Source organism: Halichoeres trimaculatus, unplaced genomic scaffold (genome assembly GCF_033239565.1).
Source record: "Halichoeres trimaculatus isolate MK-OKI-2021-1 unplaced genomic scaffold, fHalTri1.1 fHalTri1_scaffold_7, whole genome shotgun sequence".
NCBI classification, from domain to species: domain Eukaryota; kingdom Metazoa; phylum Chordata; class Actinopteri; order Labriformes; family Labridae; genus Halichoeres; species Halichoeres trimaculatus.
The window spans coordinates 36,152,622-36,175,500 of record NW_027437185.1 but is presented as its reverse complement, the minus strand read 5'-3'; the positions used below and the strand labels follow the sequence as shown (position 1 = coordinate 36,175,500).

The 22,879-nt window shown below is 42.2% G+C and overlaps 1 protein-coding gene across 2 annotated transcripts in view; it reads left to right on the top strand.

Annotated features, from left to right (window-relative positions):
- Nucleotides 1–16,398, top strand: part of fat4 (FAT atypical cadherin 4) — a 173,949-nt gene extending 157,551 nt beyond the window's left edge. For both annotated transcript variants that reach the window (XM_074673772.1, XM_074673771.1), the window contains 5 exons: nt 2,105–2,284; nt 2,723–2,847; nt 5,024–5,241; nt 11,782–12,043; nt 13,349–16,398. In XM_074673772.1, the coding sequence (XP_074529873.1) occupies nt 2,105–2,284; nt 2,723–2,847; nt 5,024–5,241; nt 11,782–12,043; nt 13,349–15,258 (2,695 nt within the window). In that variant the 3' untranslated portion in view covers nt 15,259–16,398. The remainder of the gene's footprint in view (nt 1–2,104; nt 2,285–2,722; nt 2,848–5,023; nt 5,242–11,781; nt 12,044–13,348) is intronic.
- Nucleotides 16,399–22,879: the final 6,481 nt, after the last annotated feature.

Sequence of the window (22,879 nt, the reverse complement as noted above, 5' to 3'; positions counted from 1 at the left end):
CACACAGTATCACAGATGTTCTGTTTCTATGATCTAACTGTATACATTCAATTAGTGTTGACGGTTTCCGTTCCAGGTCTTGGAAAACTCGACGTGTAATGAAGTTTTCTCATGCCTGGCGAAATAATGGAAAATAACACAGCAGTAGTCTTTTCTTTGCTCTCTGAATGAACATGTGAGCTGAACTTTACCAGCTGCTTTACTTTACATCCAGGAGGCTTTTTTCCACTGATTGGAAAGAAAACCGTCAGAGAGCCATGCAGGTTGTTGGATAGTAATACTTAAAACAGACTGAGCTGAGTTTATGATACAGAATCAACATGTAGGCCCATTGTTTTCTTCAGTGATGATTTATTACAAAGTTATACCGCCAACTAGTGGCTTGGCATGTATACTAAAACAACTTGTTACTATAAATCCATTTGGTCCATGGCTGTCTCAGGAACGTCATATCTGGAAATAAAAAAAAATAATACAGAGGTTTCAGATTTACACTTTTTTTAAACAATATTTTATTTATTTATTTATTTATATTTATTTTTTTAATTATTTTTTATTTATTTATATTATTTTATCTTAATATTTTATTATTAGATATATTAATGTTTATACTAATGTTTATATACTTATATTATATTTTTTTCTTAATATTTTATTATTTAATATTTATATTAACATTTAAATATTTATGTTTAAATTTTTTATTTAAAAAAAAATGTTTTATTTTCTGAAATTTTAATATAATTTTTATTTGCATATTATATTTAAAAAATATATGTATTTTTTTTCTTCCTTTTTCCTTAGAAAAAGTTTTATTTGCCAGAAGAAGCACAAAGCCAAGAATCAGTCTGACTGAAAGCCATTAGAGTTTGGCCGACTGTAGGATCCAAAATCCAAGAACGAGTTTTTTGTGTGACTTTCACATTCGATTGACTTATTTTGGACAGTGGATAGATTCTTTTTATGGGTGAAATCAAAAGTTTTTAGACTGCTCTGCGCATACAACCTGCTTTGACAGAGCTCATTGTTGATTATAATAATCATTAAGTCATAAAATCATTTGGTTTTAATTCTTTGGATCTGTAGAAAATGTGATATTGTTACTTATCTAGTGATTCAAACAAGAAGAGAATAATCTACTGGGTTATTTGTCCTGTTTCATTGTCTTTAAGTGACTTTAAGGACTTTTTTAGTGATCTTGAAGAAGTCTGCCTTCCAGATCAATGGTCCTCAAATGGGGGTATGCACGGGCACTATAGGGGCTACACATGATTCAAAAATGTCCATTCAAAAAAAGCAACCAAGCAAAATTCCTGCAACAACTGAAAGAAAGTTTGAGAACCACTTTTCTAATCCACATTTTAAAATGAGATTTCCAGCACCAATATACCAGTAGGTTATTACTAAATGTTATTTCTCAGCTTCTCAATCAGGTCCGACTTCTTTTTCTTTTCACCACTTTGCTGCACTTGGAGCAGAAAATTAAGTCCAGCCCTTTATATCACCTGTCCCTTCGTAATATCACCATATCTTTTCCTGCAAGCTGAAAAGTGGGGACAAATCAACCTTTTAAGTTTAGGCTCAGTTTCTAATACATCATCCTGACATGAACTAAAAGGTTTGAGCTGTTGAAACTGAGAAACCATGTAAATTTAAACAGTTCAGTGAAATAACTTGTTACTTATTGAGAAATCATCAAGAAGTAGCTGCTTTGGATGTTGAAGTTCTTGGTTTTTTTTTCTTTGACAGTAAGGACGTAAAGAGTCCAGATGAAATCAACGTGCTGTAAAGTTCTCACACATTTTTGTTCTCTGAAAACACATAATTACTCACATTTAAAATGAGCTCATCTGTTGTGACTATGAAATATGTGCTGCAAAGCTTTCTTAAATCACTGCGTGATCGCTGACCTCAGACAGAGACGGCGCTCAGCCAGGCCGTGTTGGGTCAAACTGTGACAGTGTGTGGGATCTTAGTATATGATGTGTGTGTGCGGACCTCCTTTGTCTGTTGATGACTTGAATGCATTTGTGAAATCTTAAATCTCTGTGCATCGAAGTGTGTGTGTTCCTGACTAAGTGTGTCCGTGTGTGTGTGTGTGCAGGATCCTGGACGTGCAGCCCAACAGGCTCTCGGTTGGAGGCGTCAGGTCAATAGAAGCCGTCCTTCATCGCCGCGGTCAAATTGCCACCCACGACTTTGTCGGCTGCATCATGGAGTTCGCCGTCAACGGGCGCCCGCTGGAGCCCAGTCAGGCTCTGGCATCGCGCGGCATCCTTGACAGGTCTGCACAGCCCAGAGATCAGCCCCTCTGCGCCCTTTTCTCCTGCTTTCACCCCTCTCCATCATCTCCCTCTTCCCCCATCTGTCCGTCTCCTCTGACCTCCTCCACTCTCGCTGTGGGACATCTGTTCACGCTCCCAAACCCTCGAGAAAGATGTTTTTTTTCTTTAACACAGATTTTTGATGGAGGAAACCAATTGCAGAATTCCGATGTTTCTTTTTCTCTTTCCATCACGCTGGTGAATAGTGAGGCGAGGACAGATCCTTTAATATGCTAATCCTCTGGAGGTTCTTTATGGGTTTTTTGTATTAAAGCGTGGGGAGAAGAAATCACAGCTCATCTGCTCCCCCTTATCCTGGACTTTCCTTTCCAGCAGAACCCCCTCCGGCAGCGGACTCGTCAAACCCACTGTCTGATTGTTGATTTGTGTGTCTGTAGATGTCCGAGACTGGAAGGAGCCTGCACCGCCAGCCCCTGCAGACACGGGGGAACCTGTTTGGACCACTGGTCCTGGCAGGAGTGCCAGTGTGTGGAAGGCTTTACAGGCAAATTCTGTGAGAAATGTAAGTATGAGCCTTTGAAGTGAGTTTGAATCGCTGACTTTGCGTTTACGCAGGAATATTCTATCATGACTATTTATGATTCTTCCCCCGTGAGTCATCAAACTGCAGCGCGTAGCTTAATATAGGCCACGTCTCTGCATCGTGAGCTTTTGTGTTTCATAGTAAAGAGTAAAGAAAGAATCAGGCGACCTCTGAGGCCAACATCCACCAGCTACAGTGAATTTAGCGTTGCTGTTTTAGTCCCAGATTTTATTTTTCATGCGGAAACATGACTTAAGAAATATGGAACCTCCGCCCTGAATTGTTCTCTGTCGTTTGCTTTGATTTGTGAAACTCTGCTGGTTTCTTTCATTCTCAGAGGCATGCACTGTTACAGTAAAAGGAAAACACCACAAAATATGACAAATTAAAGAAAGAAACAACCTGGGAGAAGCACTGTGGTCTGCAAGAAATGCATGTTTTTTCTCCGCTTATAGCTCGGGGGGTTGGAATAGCAAAGGAGTGAGTAAGAAACTGCCAGTCGTGGAGTCTGAGGGTCGAGGTCGTTTTTGTGAATTTTTATTGATGATGAAAAGCCAAAGTTTATCCAGAGTGGCGTAAAAATGTCTGGTTGTTCTGTGGTCGGCTGTCAGAAACGATACTTCTTTGTGGACTCAAGTCCTGGAGACTTTTTAGAGGATCACAGAGCAACCGGTGTAATGGAGTAAAGAGTTACCTTGCTAACTAGCGACCTTCAGCTGAACGTGACAACTGCAGTGTTGAGCAAAAAAGTCATTAGTTATAGTTACTTGCTTCTTACCCAAAAACTGAATAAGTAACTGAATTACTCTTTCATAAATGTAAATACCTCACAGGGAAAGTTATTATTGGGTTTCCTTTTTGAAAAACCTTCAATTTTGCTAAAGAAGTCAGTTTTTGAGCAGGTTTTGCACTGGGATGACATGATCTCATGTATGTTTTTGCCTTTTCTATCTGAGAAGTGAAGTAGTGTCTGTTTAATTCCATTCTGAAAACGCCAGTTTTAACCTCACAGACCGCTTGGTACTCGCTTTTTAACCCTGTGTCTTGCTCCGCTCCCGACTTGTAATTTCTCCAGATTAACCCCTTAGTTTTATGTCTGGTCCTGTCTCCTCTGATATTTTTTTTGAGAGTCTTATCACTTATTGACTCTACCTCCTGACATATTTTACAATACCAGAAAAAAATACACAAGAACAGCAGCTGTCAATCATCGTTAACGTGACGCAAAACCTTGTTTTTAACCTCGCATAAAACTAATGAAAACAAAACTTTTCAGAAAAAAGAGGACCTGAATACAAGGCAGCCAAAAGATGTCTTCAAATCGACACAACAATCAGACTTGAGAAACATTTCTACAAGGTGTTTTAATTTTGTTTTAATTTAAAGTTTGACCACAGCTCATCTGGAATGACTGGGGAGATGGATTTTTTGACCTATACTGCAGCCAGCCATACTTTGAGCTGAGCAAGATGACGTCCATTTTATTTTAACAGTATATGGTCAAAACAGTTAGCTACTTGTGCCTTACATTCAAACCTCAAAAAGCATCCACCCCTCTCCCTGGAGTTGGTTTGATCCAAAGACTCTGCATGAGATCGTCTCTGACTGAGGTTACACAGACACACACAGGTAGCTGTGTGAGATTTGTTGCTGAAAAGTTATAACAGCATTATTAAGTCTAAAATAGTAATTTGTATCAGGGTTGTTCCCAACACTGGTCATCTGACAGTCATCAATTAACACTAAAACATCAGTGAGGTCTTATTTACACATTTGTTGAACCTTTATTAAAATGGTTAATTACTACAAACAGGACACCACAGGACAGATAATTAAAAGATGACAGTCTGTTGGAAGTTGCTTTCGAGGTTTTTCATGAAATCCACTCAATATGTTGTCAAATCTCTGGGATTGAAGGTAATATAGGTGTGGATTTAGTCCTTGCTGAAGGGCACTTACCGTCATCCTTTACTTATGTGAAGGTATTTGTAACCACTGTTAAAAAAATAGAAACCCATCTGTGGTTATGGCAGCAGGATTAGGAAACTCATTGGACCCCGAGCGTCCGCCAGTTTCTGAGTGGAAATAAAAGTTTTACAGTCGTCTGAAGCTCCGGTGGAGTCTGAGAGTTCTGATAACCATCTTTTCCCCTCAGACATGACGGCGGACACCGCCCTGTCCCTGGATGGAACCGGCCGCCTGGACTACTCCATGAAGCAGGGTCCTAAACGTGACATTCTCCTGAGACAGGCTCTGCAGGGGGTGACCTCTGATCCTGCCAGTCCCAGCAGCTTGGAGGTCAAGTTCAGGACGCGCAGCAAGACTGGCACCCTGCTGCACGTGCAGGAGAGCAGCAACTACACCACGGTCAAGGTAGGAAACGGCTGGATGAGGAGGGAAGAGATAAAAGTGGGGATGAGTTACAGAGCTTTGGCTGACGTCTGAGACTTTTCTGTGATATACGTCTGAGCTGAACAACTCTTTCCACCTGTGGCTCCAAAGTTACCTCGAGGTTTCTGTCTGAGGGTGAAACGTTATTCAACAAAAGATCAGAAACAGTTAGGTCTCTCATTGCTGGGGGCAAACGCAGTTTAGTTTAAAGAGATTTCTTGTTTGTGTGGGAGTTATAACGTTAGATTGGTGTGTGATGTAAAGCTGCATGTCATCAGCATACAAGTCATTACGGATAATGATGATTAGTTATGATGATTAGGGATGAAACAGTTCATAAAAAAAACATTTAACCATTCAGTTTTCCTCACTCGGTTCAGGCCACGTGTGCTTTGCTCAGTTCGTGTTTTTCTTTTTTTTTCACTTCATGAACTTCATGCGTTGTGGAATTATAGTCCATGATGGGGGTATGACGTGACCGAGGGGTAGCGTGTAGAGGATGAACAGAAGGAGGCTGAGCACCAGGCCTTGGGGGACACCATGTGTAACTGGTTTGGGATTTTCAGTTATTGATGGAGATGAAGAGAAATCTGACAGAAAAGGTTGGATTTAAATCTTGTGTTGAGCAAGTGAGGCCAATTCAGGGTTGCAGGCACTTGAGGAGGATGGGGTGGACGATAGTATCTAAACATTAGCATCTAAAAGTTAGCATCAGTAGCAGCCTTAAAACGGCTGGCTTAGAGCTAGTCCTCAAACAAAAAGCTGAGGTTCAGTTAACCTGTGACCCCATCCCTGACCCTGGCTTTGTGTCCTGTCTTCACCAGTAAAAGCATAAAAATCCCAAAACTCGAACTTAAAAATACAAAGAAAAGCTAAAGAATAGATAGTCTTCCTCTAAATTGTCCCCAAATGTTTTGGCTCTGTCTCATGTTTTTTTTTAGCTTGTTTCCATTAATCATTAATTACATCAAGCTTGCATTGCAACCAAATTGATCACTGATGTAGAGAGTAGTTTTTGCATTTTCAAAACCTTGGAACAAAGCTGCTTTAATCCGACAGACTCGAGTCCAGGAGCCAGAAATCTGGGGTTCTGCATTTACCCCTGATATCAAGATTCCAGATATCAGCTGAAGAAACTTATTTGGACGTTTTTTAAAGTCCAGAACTTTGGGAACCAGCTGATTATTGTCTGAGGCGCCAAGTGGAAACTAGAACCAAATGCACGGTCCTGTCCTGAATTGACATATGGAGGAATCTGTTTGAAGCAGGCATCTCGTGGAGAAACTGTTTTTTTTGCTAGAGACAGGTTTTGATAAGATTTTACAGGATTTCTGGGTCAAAAACATTAAACTGAGTTTATAAGTGAATAAATAAGTTACTGGTCTCTGGATCTGGATATCTCTGGACATGAATACACAGAAATAAGTATAAATTGCACATCATGTGACGTTGATGTACTGTTATGTGATATATTATTGACTGAAGTAGGCCATCTAGTGTCTCAAAGTTGTTTTTTATTATTTTAAGTTGTTTGGAACCTTGCCTGTGAGTTTTTGACATTCGGAGTTCTCAGTGTTTTTTACAAAGACTAACTGTGGGATGTTTTTGTGATGAAAGTTGAAATTCTATTCTGAAGCTGAAGTTCTACTCATGTATGCTAACAGCTAGCATATCAATACAATTTCCCATAAAGGTGAGCATCATGCTAGTGCTATTTTGTTAATATAGTTTTTGGTAAATAAGGAGATTTATGTTGAATGTACTGAATAGGAATCTCCTGTCAGAGAGTAACGTACGTTTCATTGTGAGTTAAGTTCTTTAGTAAGACTTCAAGCTAAAAATTCTGAATCAGAGTTTTCTTGGGAACCGTTATCTTTCTGCTAAGCTAAGATAGCTGCGGCTGGCTAGTCATGTAAGGTCCTTTAGCTTCAGCATAGCGTAAAGAACTGATAAGGGAGCCGTTAAGCATAAAAGCTAACAATATCGTAGATTGAAACATTTCTTATCGATTCTTATTTGTCGATTCCCATTCCCCAAAAAAGGAGAGGTTGTACTTGAAAACAAAGCACCAAAAAGCTCATTACTAGGGATAGGTACCAAATTAGGTACTTTTATAGGTACCAACAGAAATCTGTCAAAAGTACCAGGTACTGATTCATGTAAAAGCAGAAGAGAAGCCGATTTTCCATGCTGGACATGAACACAGCATTGCAAGGCTATGTATTGAAAAATAAATATGTTAAAATGAAAAACTTTAAGATTTTATTGTTTAACAAATTTATATATTTTTACCACAAAAAAACAAAAAGGTACCAAAATTTGGCACCATCGAGTACGGACACCAAAAGTGAGGTACCAGGCATCTGTACCGTATTGTTTCAGATATGAAAGGAACCCATCCCTACTCCTCACTGAAACACATCTGACTCTTTCCTGCTGCGTCCTTGTTCAGACTCTGGCTGACTGCTGGTCTCAGTCTCCATACTCTGCAGACCCACGAGGTCCCTGGATAACGTGAGAGCCGTAACGAGCTCATGATCGCGTCCCTGTCTTCATCAGTAACAGCAAAGCTTCGGCTCATCTCTGGTCTGCGATGACAGAGATGAATCTGGCGGTATGGCTGCCAGATGATTTGTCTTTACCAAAACCATTTGCATGTTTGTTTGTGAAAACATCCTGACACTGTGCTGAAAGTTTGGACCTCAGGACCTCAGGGTTAGTCTAACGCTGTGTGTTGAGACTCAGTATCGGGGCCTCCTTTCAGCAAACCCTCTCAGACTGATCCTGAGGGGCTTTCCAGCTCATTTATTCTCTTTAATTCTCCATTTAGACCCTCCTCCATCAACACCACCTGCCCTTTACACCTCTGGTATCAGGCTTTCTCTCCCTGGACTCTGTTTTCCAGCCTCTGGTGCTCATCGCGGCACTATCTCAGTCCCAGAAAGTATTATTAATACCCCAAACGGCTGAAAAGGGAGAGCAGCAGGGGAATACAGGCTGTATATGTACATACGCTGGGAATCAGAACTCTATATGCTGCGATATAAAAAACAAGATGTTGAATAGATAAAGCTGCTGATTGGTTTTGCAGGTTTGCGGCGCTCGGTGTTCTTTGGCTTGCAGGACTTTCCGCTTCTCCGATTCTAAATCAATTCTTCCGGAAGCCACTTATCATTGCTGATTTTTGAGGTCTTTGAAAAGGGAGGAGAGCCGGATTACTTTTCCAGCGAAGTGGGGAGTACACATATGAGATTACCATACACAGTGTAAACCGCAAATTTGCTCCCCATGCCAAAGTGAGCATGATTAATTTCTTTCAAAGACACACTGCGTCCTCATTTTTTTTGCCGGAAAAATCCTTCAGATTTTTTCAGTGGGCGTTTGAATTATGGTGTTTTCTCTGAATTTGTTGTCAGCAAGCTTCTGATCATCATCTGCTTCAATAACAAGCAAAAAAAAAAAGGAACACAAGTCCCGAGAACATGATTCACTCTGCGTGTCCGCGGAGAGGAAGATTTACGAGCATCAAGCTGAGTTTTGTTTTCTGGTTCAACCTCAAAGTCGGACGCACCAAGCCGTGTGTTGGTAGAGACAGAGGGAAGTCTTCATGATTCATGCTGATATCATAACTCACTGCTTGGGTCTGAAAAAGTTCATTTTTAACCCCAGTTAATGTGACTCCCTTCAGAGCTCGTCATTTATCACTGGCATGGAATGAAGAGCGCGAACAGCGAGCAGCATCCATCAGGATCTTATCCGCGCTGTCAGATCATTTGTAATGTAGGGTGTGCTGCTTAATGCTGATATTAATATGGAGACGTCTTATCTCTACTCACTTAACTCTGAGATAGATTGTTGTTGAGGTTTGCACACATGCATAACGCAGAAATGAGCGCTCAGTTAAACTCACATAAATCATCTGTTTGGAGCGTTGGGTGTGTCTGAGTTATCAACAGAAAGCAGAGTTCAGATCAGCTTGAGTTAGTCTGGTTTGTTCTTCTGTGTGGTAGTAGAGCTGGGTGATTATGGCGAAAATCAAAATGACGATTAGTTGAGCCTTCTGCACTGCAAAAAATGAAATCTTATTGAGTGTTTTTGTCTTTTTTTTTCAGCAGAAAATGTCTTTTTGGACTTAGTATGAGACACATTCACCTGATCAGTCCAGAAAAATGTCGTATTTCATGTTATTTAAAGACAAAAATGAGGTCTAAGGAATAAGACACTTCAGTTTTATCTAGGATAGCAAGGGGCAACATCCAGTCTAAAAAAATGAATCCTATATGGACGTGTTAAAAGTTGCTGTTCATTGATAATCCACTCGAGGCTGGCTGCAGAAAGACTGAAAGTCACATACACACCCAGCCATAAAAACAGACTTTTACAGCATTAAAAACATATTTACAGCTTGGTTCAAAAACAGCTTGGGTCTGAAACACTGATGTCTGTATCAGCACACACTATGTGGGGTTGATTTTTTTTCTAACTGGGCCATTTCAGAGACATTAGGACAGTTTGATTGTCCAATCAGAGACACAGCTCAGCCCACGTGACTGACGAGCGCCCTGTAGCTGTTCAAAGAAAAACTCACAGCTGGTGTCATATCCAATATGGCTGCGTCCGCAGATTGGTTTCATTTCACGGTTTCAGGAACAGACAGGCGACATCACAGACTACGTCCATGTTTTCTACAGTCTATGCCAGGGATGTCAAACTCGTGCCATGGAGGGCCAAGAGGCTGCAGGTTTTCCTTCTAACTGAGAACTCCACCAGCTGATTTCACTGATTAGTCCCTGCTCTCTGCTTGAAGGTGAGATAATCAGTGGAATCAGCTGGTGAGGTTCTTGGTTGGAAGGAAAACCTGTAGCCTCTTGGCCCTCCATGGCACGAGTTTGACATCCCTGGTCTATGCCTTCTACCTTGATTGCGGTTAATCCACGACAATCCCACTCTCTCTCAGTTTATTCTGTAGATATTTGTTTAATTTTGAAACAAGTAACTGAAATAAACGTGCACTGATGAAGAATTAAGAGTTATATATTGAAACATACGTAAAATCAAAAAGTACCATGTTTAGGTACCAAGGTACCCATCCTTATGACTGTGAGGGAGTGGAAGAGCAGGCAATTTTCCAAGGCGGACATGAACATTACAAGGTTATATTGAAGAATAAATATGTTTAATAAAAAAACATACATTTTATTTTATTTTTTTAAATGATATTTTTCACCACAGAAACACAAAAAAGTATCCAAAATAAGTACCGTTGAGTACCGACACCAATTGCAAGGTACCAGGCATCTGTACCATATTGTTTCAAATGTGACAGATACCCATCCCTACAGCCCCAATGCAAATGTTTTGTGGGGGAAAAAAAAAAAAATTGCCCTAAAAAAGGAAAAAAAAAAAAATTTTTTTCCTTTAAGCAAACTAAATAAATAATAAATGATAAAGAATGCAAATCTTAGTTTAAGTAAAAATTGTTTTGTCATAGATGATATAAGCCACATGCAACTTATCAGTCCAGAAAAATGTCTTCTTTCAAGTTATTCAAAGGCAAAACGAGGTCTGAATTGTTTTTGGACGAGTAAAACAAATCTGCCAAGGGAACAAGAAAAAGTATACTTGAAAAGTTGCTTGAAACTAAAAAAGTCTTGATATAAGTAAATTTTCTCTTGTTTCATTGGCAGATTTTTTTCTCTTGTTACAGCAATTCAAACCTTATTTTTGTCTTTAAATAACTTGAAACAAGACATTTTCCTGGACTGGTCAGGTGAATTTGGCTCAGATTGAGTCTAAATTTTTTCTATTCTAATCTACTGTCTCCTGAAAATAAGACAAAAACACTTCATAAGATTTCATTTTTTTTCAGTGAATGTAGAAAATAACTTAATGAAGGTTCTTCACTACTTTTTGGTTGATGTCGTCCTTATTGTAGCCAAAGTGTGTCCAAACAACTGACACTAAATTCCTTTTAGGTCCAGGTTGTGCTGTCAGCTCGGTGTTAGAGTTTTCCTCCCTGATGCTACGGTTCAGAGACTTCTTGAGTCCTGCTGAATCCAGTTGCAGTCAACAATCGTGTCATCTGTGTGTGCTGATCGAGCTACGCCCAGTCCATTCTCGGTTTGGCTGAGCTGTTTGCAGTGTTGTCATGTGGCTACTTCTTCTTCTACTGCTGGTTTTCCGGTAGCCTTCGGGCTTTGTGACACCTGGCTGTAAAGTATTTAAAGGGAACCATTTATAAGTAGAGAAAGAGTTCAGTTGAATGACACCATAACACCAGCGACTACTGTGTCTGTCAGATATTAAATGTGTTTGTGTATCAATCTCAGTGAACCAGGTCTTTTACTTTGTGGAGCTGATGAAAAAGTTGGTTTGGAGCCAAAGTTAGGACCAAATATGACACTTAGGACCCAACGTGGAGAGAAAATAATCAGAGGACGTTTAAATGATTATTTTGTTGTAAGCACAACATCTTAAGTCTCTCCAACCATTTTTTAACCCAACCTCCGTCTCTCCTTCCAGCTGAGAAACGGAAACATCCACTACATCTCAGACGCCGGCGTCGGGGGAAAGGTGGAGCGCACCATGGGAGAGGCGGTGTTATCGGACGGCCAGTGGCACACGCTCCAGCTGGTCAAAAACAGCTCGGCCACCGTGCTCCAGGTGGACGGCAGCCACCCCAAAGTCATCCAGCACGCCACGCAGGACTTTGGCGGTCTGAGCGTTCTGACCTTTTCACTGGGAGGGATTCCACCTGGACCGGCTCAGCAGAAAACGGCAGCAGGTGAGGCTCAAAAGACCTGCTTTGCGTTTTTGAAATATTACATAAAGAAAAGTACAATATTTAAAGACTATAAGCGTGTTAAAAGCTTTGAAAGCTGGCAGCTGACCCTGTTTTCCCCCTCAGTAAGTCGCTACATGTTGTGGAAAACTCTTCTGCTATAATTGTAGATACACATGCAGATACTGCTCTGCACATGTGTTTAGCAGAGTCTGGTTGGGCTTGTGCGTCCTTGTAAATCCAGTATAAACTCTTTTTTCCCCCTTAAATGAATAAATAGTGTGCTGTGCAAACTGCTGACCATATTTGGTGGCCTTCCAACTCGACTCTGTGAAACTGGCCCGCTTCTGCAGAGATTCTCCTGTTATTAATTTACTGCTGTTGAATAAATGTTTCTCTATCAGGGTATCAGTTATGTGTAAGATAACTAATGTTGATATAATCTGACCGTGTCTTGGAGCGAGCGGCCCTGAGGTCTGTTGGTGTTTTCTTCTCATTTCTGTGGCCTTTCGTCTTAGTTTGGGCTTAAATCACCAAAATCCCTGCAGTTGAGTTTGAGCAAAAAGGAGTTAGGAAAAGGTGAAAGAGAGGGTGTCCAAGAGGAGGTGATGTAGTAAATTAAAGTCTTTCAAGGGAGGAAGGATCAGGCCTAATACTCTGGACTAATATGGTAAAAATGAGCAATTTGAATGATTTGCTGACCTGAAACATTCATAAGGAACAGGAATCCTCAAAGCGGACCGGTCCGTGGCAGACTGCCCTTTGAGTGTGTGTCTGAGGAGTCTTGCTCTTTTTTAAGCTAATGAAAAGACACAAATGGATTTAATCTGCACGGGGATAAATTCAATAAAAATCTATTTACCTCGCTGAAGCAGTGCTGTTGGGCAACACACGAAGCAGAAGACTGAATTAGACACAGAGACGTTCATCCGACCCAGATGTATGTCTTGAAGCTATAATGTCTCAGACCATAGACTCTCTGTTAGACCATATTTCATATTCCTTTCAAATTGGCCAGAGTTGGATTCAGCCCGTTTTTAAGGATGTGCCTTCCACCAGGAATTTAAACTCTTCATGTTGTCCTAAGCTTGAACCAATTACTAAAAAACAAAATTCCTCTTAGCTCTGATTATGGTCCCTAGATCCTGTTATTTACAAGGAAGCAAAGCAGTCTGTGCAGACTTTCTGAAAAGCCATCGCTGTGGTGGTAATCGGAAATCATTCCCCTCCAGGCCGCAGTCGTGTCCTCGTTTGCTGCTGATGACTGTTTCGTGTTAAACTGAAAGTTTTTCTCTCACTCATTCGCAGGTTTCGACGGCTGCCTGGCGTATGTGAAGTACAACGGGGAGAACCTGCCGTTCACCGGAGAACACAGCCTCGTCTTGCTAACCAAGACCAGTTCATCCGTCAAGATCGGCTGCAGGGGTCCCAACCTGTGCGAGAGCAGTCCGTGCTGGGAGGGCCTGATGTGCGTCAACCAGTGGTACACCTACCAGTGTGTCCCGCCCGGAGATTGCGCCTCGAATCCCTGCCAGAACCACGGGAGCTGTGTGCCAGACCCGCGTTCAGGCTTCACCTGTGTCTGCTCTGAGTTCTACACAGGAAAGACTTGTGAGACCTTGGTGGCCTGTTTGGGAGTCCAGTGCCCTCAGGATACCGTCTGTAAAACAGCCAACAATGGAGGGTATGTCTGCAGCCCGAGCCAGACGGCGGAGTCCATGGTTCTTCCTATCTGGGCAGTGCCTGCGATTGTGGGCAGCTGTGCCACCGTCCTCGCCTTGGTGGTGCTCAGCCTGATCCTGTGCAACCACTGCAAGGACCGCAACAAGACCAAAGTGCCAAAAGAACCCAAGGAGAAGAAACCCAAGGAGAAGAAGAAGAAGAAAAAGAAGAAGGGGAGTGAGAATGTTGCCTTTGATGACCCGGATAACATCCCTCCGTATGGAGACGACATGACGGTACGGAAACAACCGGAAGGGAACCCGAAACCGGACATCATTGAGAGGGAGAACCCGTACCTGATCTACGATGAGACTGACATTCCCCACAATAACGAGACCGTCCCCAGCGCTCCCTGTGCCCCCTGTAACGGCCCAGAGGCAGATATCGAACACTATGACATCGACAACGCCAGCAGCATCGCCCCCTCAGACGCTGACATCATCCAACACTACAAGCAGTTCCGCAGCCACACGCCCAAGTTCTCCATCCAGAGACACAGCCCGCTGGGCTTCGCCAGACAGTCACCGCTCCCCCTCGGAGCCACGAGCTACACCTACCAGCCTCAGTACACCCAAGCCCTGAGATCCACCCCACTCAGCCACTCCCACTCAGCCTGCCCCACCCCCAACCCCCTCTCCAGACACTCCCCGGCCCCCTTCACCAAGCCCTCCTCCTTCTACCGGAACACTCCAACAAGGGAGCTCAACCTGGCACGCCGAGAGGGCAGCCCGCTGGACCTCCACAACGACATGTGCCAGCCACCGCCCATGTTTAACTACGCCACCCGGCTGGGGAGGCGCAGCAAGAGTCCGCAGACCATGGCCAGCCACGGCCACACCTCCAGGCCTGGCAGTCGCCTCAAGCAGCCCATCGAGCAGATCCCCCTGGAGACGGGGCCTCCTGTGGGGCTGTCCATCGAGGAAGTGGAGCGGCTGAACACTCCACGTCCACGCAACCCCAGCATCTGCAGCGCCGATCACGGGCGCTCCAGCTCGGAGGAGGACTGCCGCAGGCCGCTGTCAAGGGTGCGCAACCCCGCTGATGGCATCCCTGCCCCCGAGTCCTCTTCAGAAAGTGACTCACATGACTCCTTCACCTGCTCGGAGATGGAGTACGACCGGGAGAAGCCGGTCTCTTACAGCTCGAGAGTCCCCAAGCTCTCCCAGGTCAACGAGTCAGATGCTGACGATGAGGATTACGGCGGGAGGCTCAAGCAGAGGAGGTACTCAAGCCGGAGGGCAGAAGGTGGGCCGGGCATTCCCCAGATGCCCCCCACTGACCAGCACTACACCCTGCCCCACAAGATGGGCCAGCAGGCTGGGGGCTTCAACTGGGACAATCTGTTGAACTGGGGCCCTGGCTTCGGACATTACGTTGACGTGTTTAAGGACTTAGCCTTGCTTCCGGAGAACGCGGCGGCAAAAGACATTGAAATGAACAGCGGGGATGGCTCTGTGACCATTCTCAACGAAGGAGAAGCCGAGCAATATGTATGAGACTATTTATTATGTGGTGTAGAATATGGTGATGTTCTCTAATTTCATAAAAAAAGAAGGAATACTGTATATTTCTAGAGAACATTGGACTACATGTTTTTTTTACATTATTCAAATAACTAAGACGACTTTTAATGCAGTAAGGCAGAAAAATTTTATCTGAAACACAACAAATTCAGCCACCTTGGAATAGTTTACCAGTCTTATCCATGTCCAAGCTCAACTGTACAATCGTGCGTTCATCTCTCTGCGGCCTCATTACGGCGTATCCGTTGACACAGAGCGGCTCAAATTTATAGAAAAAGAGTAATCCATGTCTGAATTCCATTTAGTGACTGCAAAGCTCCTTTGACGTTATCTTGATCAAACATTTCTGCTTTTTATTACCAATATTGCCTCTCCCTCCGAGGAACTTCTGCGACTCCACAGCTGAGAGATGAGTCGGCAGATAACATTAACACTCGCAGGAAGAGAATTCCAACGAGCCGTGGAGCAGAGAGAAAACTCCCGCCCTCTTGTCATCTTAAGGGTCAATTTTTCATTTGACTTAAAAGGAAGCATGTGTGTTTGATCTGAGCGCACCTGTAGGTGACAGGACGCAGCCCTCCAACACTCTTGCACGCAGACCCCACCTCGTTGTGATTTCTTTTCCGCCATCTCTCTTTAATTTGGTGTGTTTTCTCACAGAAGACTGGCTAGACGCTCCAAGAGTGAGGATTAATCACGTTCCCCTGCCTTACAGACATTTGAGGATCTCAGTACGGGGGAGGGCTTTTCCTCCTTTTCTGTTTTTCTGCCCCAGGTTGAGGAGGTGAGGAGGTTTTGGCGGGATAGTTTGTCACAAAATTACGTTTTCTGACCAGCCAAGTGTTTCTCGGGCAACTACGATGATGATGATGATGATGATGATGATTATATTGATGTATGGAACCCAACTAAAACACTATGAACTCGTGTACATTTTTTTAATCCGTGAGGAATCATGGAGTCATTTGTTGTTGGTGTCTTCGTCCATTATTTTGACATGTATGGTTTCTACATTTTTGTACTGTTTATTAACTTAAATTACTTAAACTGTGTTTTTATGGATATTTTCATATGCTGAAATGTATGTTCTTACTTTCGGGGAAAGTAAGATTGAAGACTTATTTTTTACATTTGTTACATATGTAACATCAGTATTTTCCACTTTTGATAAAACTATAACATGCTGTATGCTTTGTACCTGTAAAAAGCCAATAACAGAATAAAAAAGTATTTATTTAAACCCTGCTTTACAAATTTCTTACCCAATTTCTTGACGAAGTGAAGGTACAGTGAATGTTACAGACTGTGAAAGAGCTCCCCCGGTGGCCAGCTACAGTGTTGTCCATACCACCTTTGGGAAGCATCATACGATGTTAGCTAGTTTTGTTTTGACAGAGAAATGCAGCAAAAACTGGCAAAATATTTAAGGTTTGCTTTTTTATTCTTTTCTTAAGCACAATTTAAACTACAGAAACTTAAAGGTAGATTTTCCAAAAAATTAAATGTCAACTTTTACAGGAATAATCCTGCTCAGTCATCTCCTCTGGGCCTCTATAAATGTGTGTCAGTGTCTGTGTCTGCCTCGAATTCCCTCCTCTGCCTGAATTTTGATGTTTTGGTTGTATCTGGACATTTCTGGGCAGAGGAAAAGCATGGTTGCATCAGCCAATCACAGAGCGCCTGATTAGCGAGTGGAGGAAGCTAATCAGAACAGCTACAATAGTAGACGTAGCATGGAGGAAGAAAAAAAACAACCAAAGTGAAACAAAACACCAAACCGATAAAGCTCGGGGAGCAACACGGATGAAGAGTGATGTGATTTAGCTTTCTGCTAACCAGGTATGTGTCAAATACCCGTGATTAGCTTGTGCTAACATGCTAAGTCAGGTGCACAGCTCTTGAGTCTCTACCACGTAGAAACGTGATGCTACAGGTGGTTGCCGGACAAGTGAGTGTGTTCATGTAGTCACGGTCGGAGGCTGTGGGTGTGTGCTGCAGCTGGCACTGAGCCAAGGAGGAGGAGCCTGGTTTGAATGATGAGTTTAATAACAAGTAACAGAAATTCCTGCAGACCCTACCTTTAAATATTTAATTTTATTCCACTTTTCCCCTTTTATAAGTTTTGATTCAAACCAACGCTTTCAGATCAAACAACTTTCATGAGTATTTTTGTTCAGACTCTTTCTTTTACACCCCCACACTCTGTTTTTTATGAGTCTAAATCTCTTCAACACTGAATTCGAATTTGTCTGAAAAACAAAGAATGAAATGGAAACAATTGGCTTTTATTGCTCTGTCTAATGTGACTCAGTGTATAAACACGCAGGTTTGTACTGATACAAACCCTGTGTTGAGATATGCTAACATGCTAACAGACCTTTGCGGTGGAAAACCCCTTCAGCTATGTCTTATGATGATTAGATCAGGTTGAATTTTTGGCTCAGTTGCTGAAATAACAGCAACAGTTATAACCCAACTAATTTGAACAAAAGATGTTGTGTTCACTTACAAGTAACGTAAATTCCTGCAGACCCTACCTTTAAAGAGGGGGTGTTCTGCTAACTTGTTGTGGTATTAAAATCCCTGAATCTCTCTGTAAAACCATCTCAAAACAGTCCGTTCAAAGACTTCTATTTTACAAGACTTGCTAAAATTATAAGGTCATTGCACAAGGATGGGTCTCCAGATGGCTGTCCAACAGAAAGGAGGGGGTGCTTTAAAGAGACAGGCGCTAATTAAAGTGTTTCAGACAGAGGCTGAAATGGAAGTTCCCTAAAAAAAAGCGGTCCCCAACTTTTCATGTGCCACAAATCGCTGTTTAATGTCAGACAATATTTTCACAAACCGGCTTCTCTTCTGACTTCTCACTGGCTCTTTTACTCTGACTCAAAAAAAAAAAACGTTCTTGTTTTTGTCTGTTTTGCTAGCTTGGGGTTTGACATCAAGAATGAGTCATAGACGGGTGTGACGGGTAGAATCTGGTCATTTTTCAAAATAAAACATCGTTCAGAATCAGATAATAAATCAAACTGGAATAATGTAAGTTGAGTACTGTTTTATGTGTGGCTCCGTACCGAATTGACCCATGGACCTGTACCAGTCTGTGGCCCATGGGTTGGGGACTACTGCTCTAAAACACCATTGAAAGACAAAAAGGGTTTTTTTTGAGCTGTCAACCATGTGAAGCTTTCAGGGGGTCAGTATGAAAGTTAACACAAAGCACAACCCTGTGTTTGAGGTTTTTGTCCCAAATATTTTGGAAATGTTGTAAATACATGAAACATGATCCTCAGTTGACCTGCTGTGGCATTACTCCAACATATATTCACATTTGGAAGATTTACTACAGGAGAGTAAACCAGACTTAAGTCAAGACACCAAAGAGATCGACTGAGTGATGAAGAAATACTGTGACATGACCGAGTGACCTGTGAATACAGAGCAGTTTTCCTGCTTGATCATCACTTAGCTTCATTATCCTCTTGCTGCACGATTCAGATATGAATCATAACTGTTTGCTGTAGTTCCCAGTTACCCCCTCTTTAAGATTTGGCTCTTTCATCTTTAAGATCTTTGTTTCTCTCTTTGAAGGCAGGGCCGCAAGCCAAGGTGCTGCTGAAGCTATTTTAACATGTTTATCATGAGCTAAGTTGTTTTTTGAGATTGTGTTTATCGAGACTTCACAACAGAGAAAACAACCTTAATTCATCCATACAGGTTCAGTATCACAGCCTACACTGCAAATAAATGAAATCTTGTTGAGTGTTTTTATCTTATTTCAGGAGAAAATGTCTTTTTAGACTTGATATGAGCCACATTCACCTGACCAGTCCACAAAAATGTCTGATTTTAAGTTGAAGGTAGCGCATATTGAGTATAATTCGACAAATTTTACTTAAAATACGACAAAAACACTTGATCAGATTTTAGTTTTTTGCAGTGTACACCTCTTAGATGATATTTCTTGTTTTATCATCCATGTCCGGGAGCATATTCAGTATCCACGCACTCTCCTGCCCGTAGTTAATCATATGGGTGGTAAGGTGTTCTGGTTCTGAGCAGTCTTTAAATAAAACCCAGTCCGAACAAAATACTTTAAAAAAGCCTGAATGAAACCAAGCCATTCGTTCCCAGAGCCAAGAAAAACACCACGCTGACTCCGCAACGCAGCGCTCTATGTTGCTTTCAACAATTGTTTACATCTGGCTTGTTGAGCAGAACTTCTTTTTTATCGTAGCTCAGGGATCGGGGTTCGCAACATGCTTATCTTCTCCGTCATCGAAGGGAGAGAGGCCACGAGAGAAAACGTGGGGAGCCGTGAACCCAGCGCAGAGTGACAGGCCGAATGTGGGTGAGTTACCGGAGCAGGCCTCAGTCCTGCAGAGCGCTCTGTTGACCAAAGCCTCTTTGGGACGGCTGCGCCACGCTGACGCTGAGACAATAACAACACTCACAATGCTAATGAGAGCGTGGGTGGTAAATAAGAGATGGATTCAAATAAACCTGCTCAGCGTTTGGTCTGCTGGGACATGGCAGGGTTTGAAAGATATCAGGCAGAGGCACTTTGGAGCACATTCCCCTCCTCCTCCTCCTCCTCCTCCTCCTCCTCCTCCTCCTCCCTCTCCCTATAGGTGAGCTGGACAGGCTTGTATACACAAAGGGCACATTGTTCTACAGTCCGCTAAGATGTAAAACACTCACTAGGACTGACATGAATCTGTCTTCCTGATTTTCTTTGGGGCAGGGAGGTGGGGGGTGTTTCATTTTTTTCTTGGAGTGCTGTTTTTGGACGTTGTCCAGATGGCTGCTGGACTTCAGCTCGTGATGTGTTTAAGATTAAGCGCAGAGGAAATCTTAAGCACAAACATTGCATGTTACATTAAAACGCACAGTCCTGTATGACAGACATTATGTTTCTGAGGGTGATATTTCATCCAGCACAGAGTGTCTGTGGGAGAAATTAGAGACGGCAGAAGCTCACTGGTTCTTTTCTGAGGTCAAAGCAAAAACCTGGAATGGTTAAAAGTTTAGAGATTCAGCTTTATGTTGGAAATATGTTAAAGAAATCCCCTAAACTTTCTGTTAACTGCTCAAACTGTTTGCTCTTTAAAATAGCTCGAGATCTGCACAAGATCTGCATCAAGGTCTGAACTGGATCTACCCAAGATCTGCACAAAATGTGCATAAAATCTGTACTGGATTTGCACTGAATCTGTACTGGATATGTGTGACACCTTCATAAGAGGTACACAAGATCTACATCAAATCTGTACTAGATCTGCATGAGATCTTCATGAGATCTGCACAAGATTTGCGTCAAGATTTGCATTGAGATCTCCCAAAGATCTGCATAAAATCTGTACTGGAGCTGCATAAGGCCTTCATGAGATCTGCACATGATCTGCATTAAGATCTGCCAAAGATCTGCATAATATCTGTACTGGATCTGCAAAAAAAAAAAAAACCTTCATGAGCTCTGCACAAGATCTGCATCAAGATTTGCAGCAAGATTTGCCAAAGAGCTGCATAAAATCTGTCCTGGATCTGCAAAAGATCTTCATGAGCTCTTCACAAGATCTGCATCAAGATCTGCCAAAGAGCTGCATAAATCTGTCCTGGAGCTGCATAATAAGACCTACATGAGATCTGCACAAGATCTGTATCAAGATCTGTACTGGATCTGCATAAGACCATCTTGAGATCTGCACATGTTTTGCCAAAGATCTGCATGTAAACTGTACTGGAGCTGCATAAAACCATTCAAGAGATCTGCACAAGATCTGCTCAAAATCTGCACATTATCTGTCAAAGATCTGCACAAGATCTGCAATAAATCTGTACTGGATCTTCATCAGATCTTCACGAGATCTGCACATTAACTAAGCAAGTTTGGCACTTAATGGGCCCAGGGATCATCAAAAGACCTGATCAAGGTCTGCACAAGAACGGCATCAAATCTGTACTGGATCTGCAATAAATCTGCACAAGATCTGACTGAGATCTGCACAAGATCTGTTTACCCCGGATCTTTACTATAGCTTCATCAGATCTTTATGAGATCTGCCTCGGATCTGGACAAAATTTTCACTGGATTCGCACAGGAACTGAACCTGATCTGCCTAAGATCTAGACGGGCTCTTAACCGGATCTTCATGAGATTTGCACAAGATCTGCAAAAGACCTGCATAGGATCTTTGTTGGAGGAGTGGGCCTTTAACACCAAGTTATACGTGTTCATAATAAGCATTAAGAGGGCTGACCAATCACTGGGGAGGAGGTTTGTGGAGTGGGATTCTTTAAAGAGACAGCAGCTAAAACAAAGTGTTTCAGACAGAGGCTGAAATAAGAGTTTTCTAAAACACCAGGGACAAAAAAAAAGATATTTTTTGAGATTTAAACCCCGTAAAACAGTCTGCAGAGGGACCGTATGAAGTCTAAATAGAGCTGAATACCCCTCTTTAAGTACAGATACAGTTCAGCAAAGACTCATTAAGCCATGTGAAAGGACGTGGCCTTTCATAAAATAAAGAATATGTTATATTTGTGGTCTTAAATTGACACTGATGCCATTTTTTAAGCATTAAGCTATTAATGTTAGTAATGAAATAAGAAACCCTCCACTATGCACAGCCCCACTTTATTATGGTTCTCATTTTGCAGCGGAGTAATCTCATAATCATGTGTTTGCTTCATAAAATCCTGAAGATGCAGAGTTCAGATGGGAGAGCAGCCGTTTCCAGAAGTGTGGAGCCAACATGTCAGCCATAATGTGTTTTGCAAGGTGTGAAAGAGCCGTCCTGCGTTTTCCCATGGAGCTCCCACCGAGTTTTTTCATCCTCTCTCCTCCTGAATCTACAGATGTCATCAAAACATAATTCCCATTAAGCTGATTTCCATGTTGACCTAAGAGTTTCTGCAGTATTTACAGAAGGATGTGGCACCGCGCGGTGATTGACTTCCATGAAATAGAGTTCCTCCCCCAAAAATCCTCCCAAAGGCTTGTTCATAAAGATTAATTATTCTGAGCCCCGGTGTCCTCACGCAGCTCCAGCATCTCCCCAAGCTTCACTTTAATGACTTATAATTAAAAACACATTCAACGCTGGAACGACATCACTCTCACTGTCATGGCTCGATGTTATGTGATGCTTTTCATAAATTGTAAATGTGCACCAGAGGTGGAGGGAAGGGGGGACTTTAATCTGTTTCCTTACAGAAAACTTTTAAAGATTTTATAAAGCATTGAATTTCAGCTGTTGTGTGTAAAAACTTACTGCTGTGATGCTGATCTCTGATTGGTTAAGAGGTCTGGCCTTGTTGGACCCAATTTCCTCCACATTTTCTGTCACAGTTTTACTATCAGCTGTTATTTCTAATAAAATGCAGTCTTATTATCCCTCCTTCTGCTCAGTTTCAGTTGTTGCATAACTGCACAGGAAAAACAGTGATTTAAAGAATTCAAACCATTAGATGATGTATTTGAGGGGTAAACATAATCAGTTATTCGTGTTGAAATGATTAAGTTTAAAGCTCTCAGCAGTAAAGGAGCTTGAAGTACAAGTTTTGATATTCCACTTTAATTCCTACCTTTTAA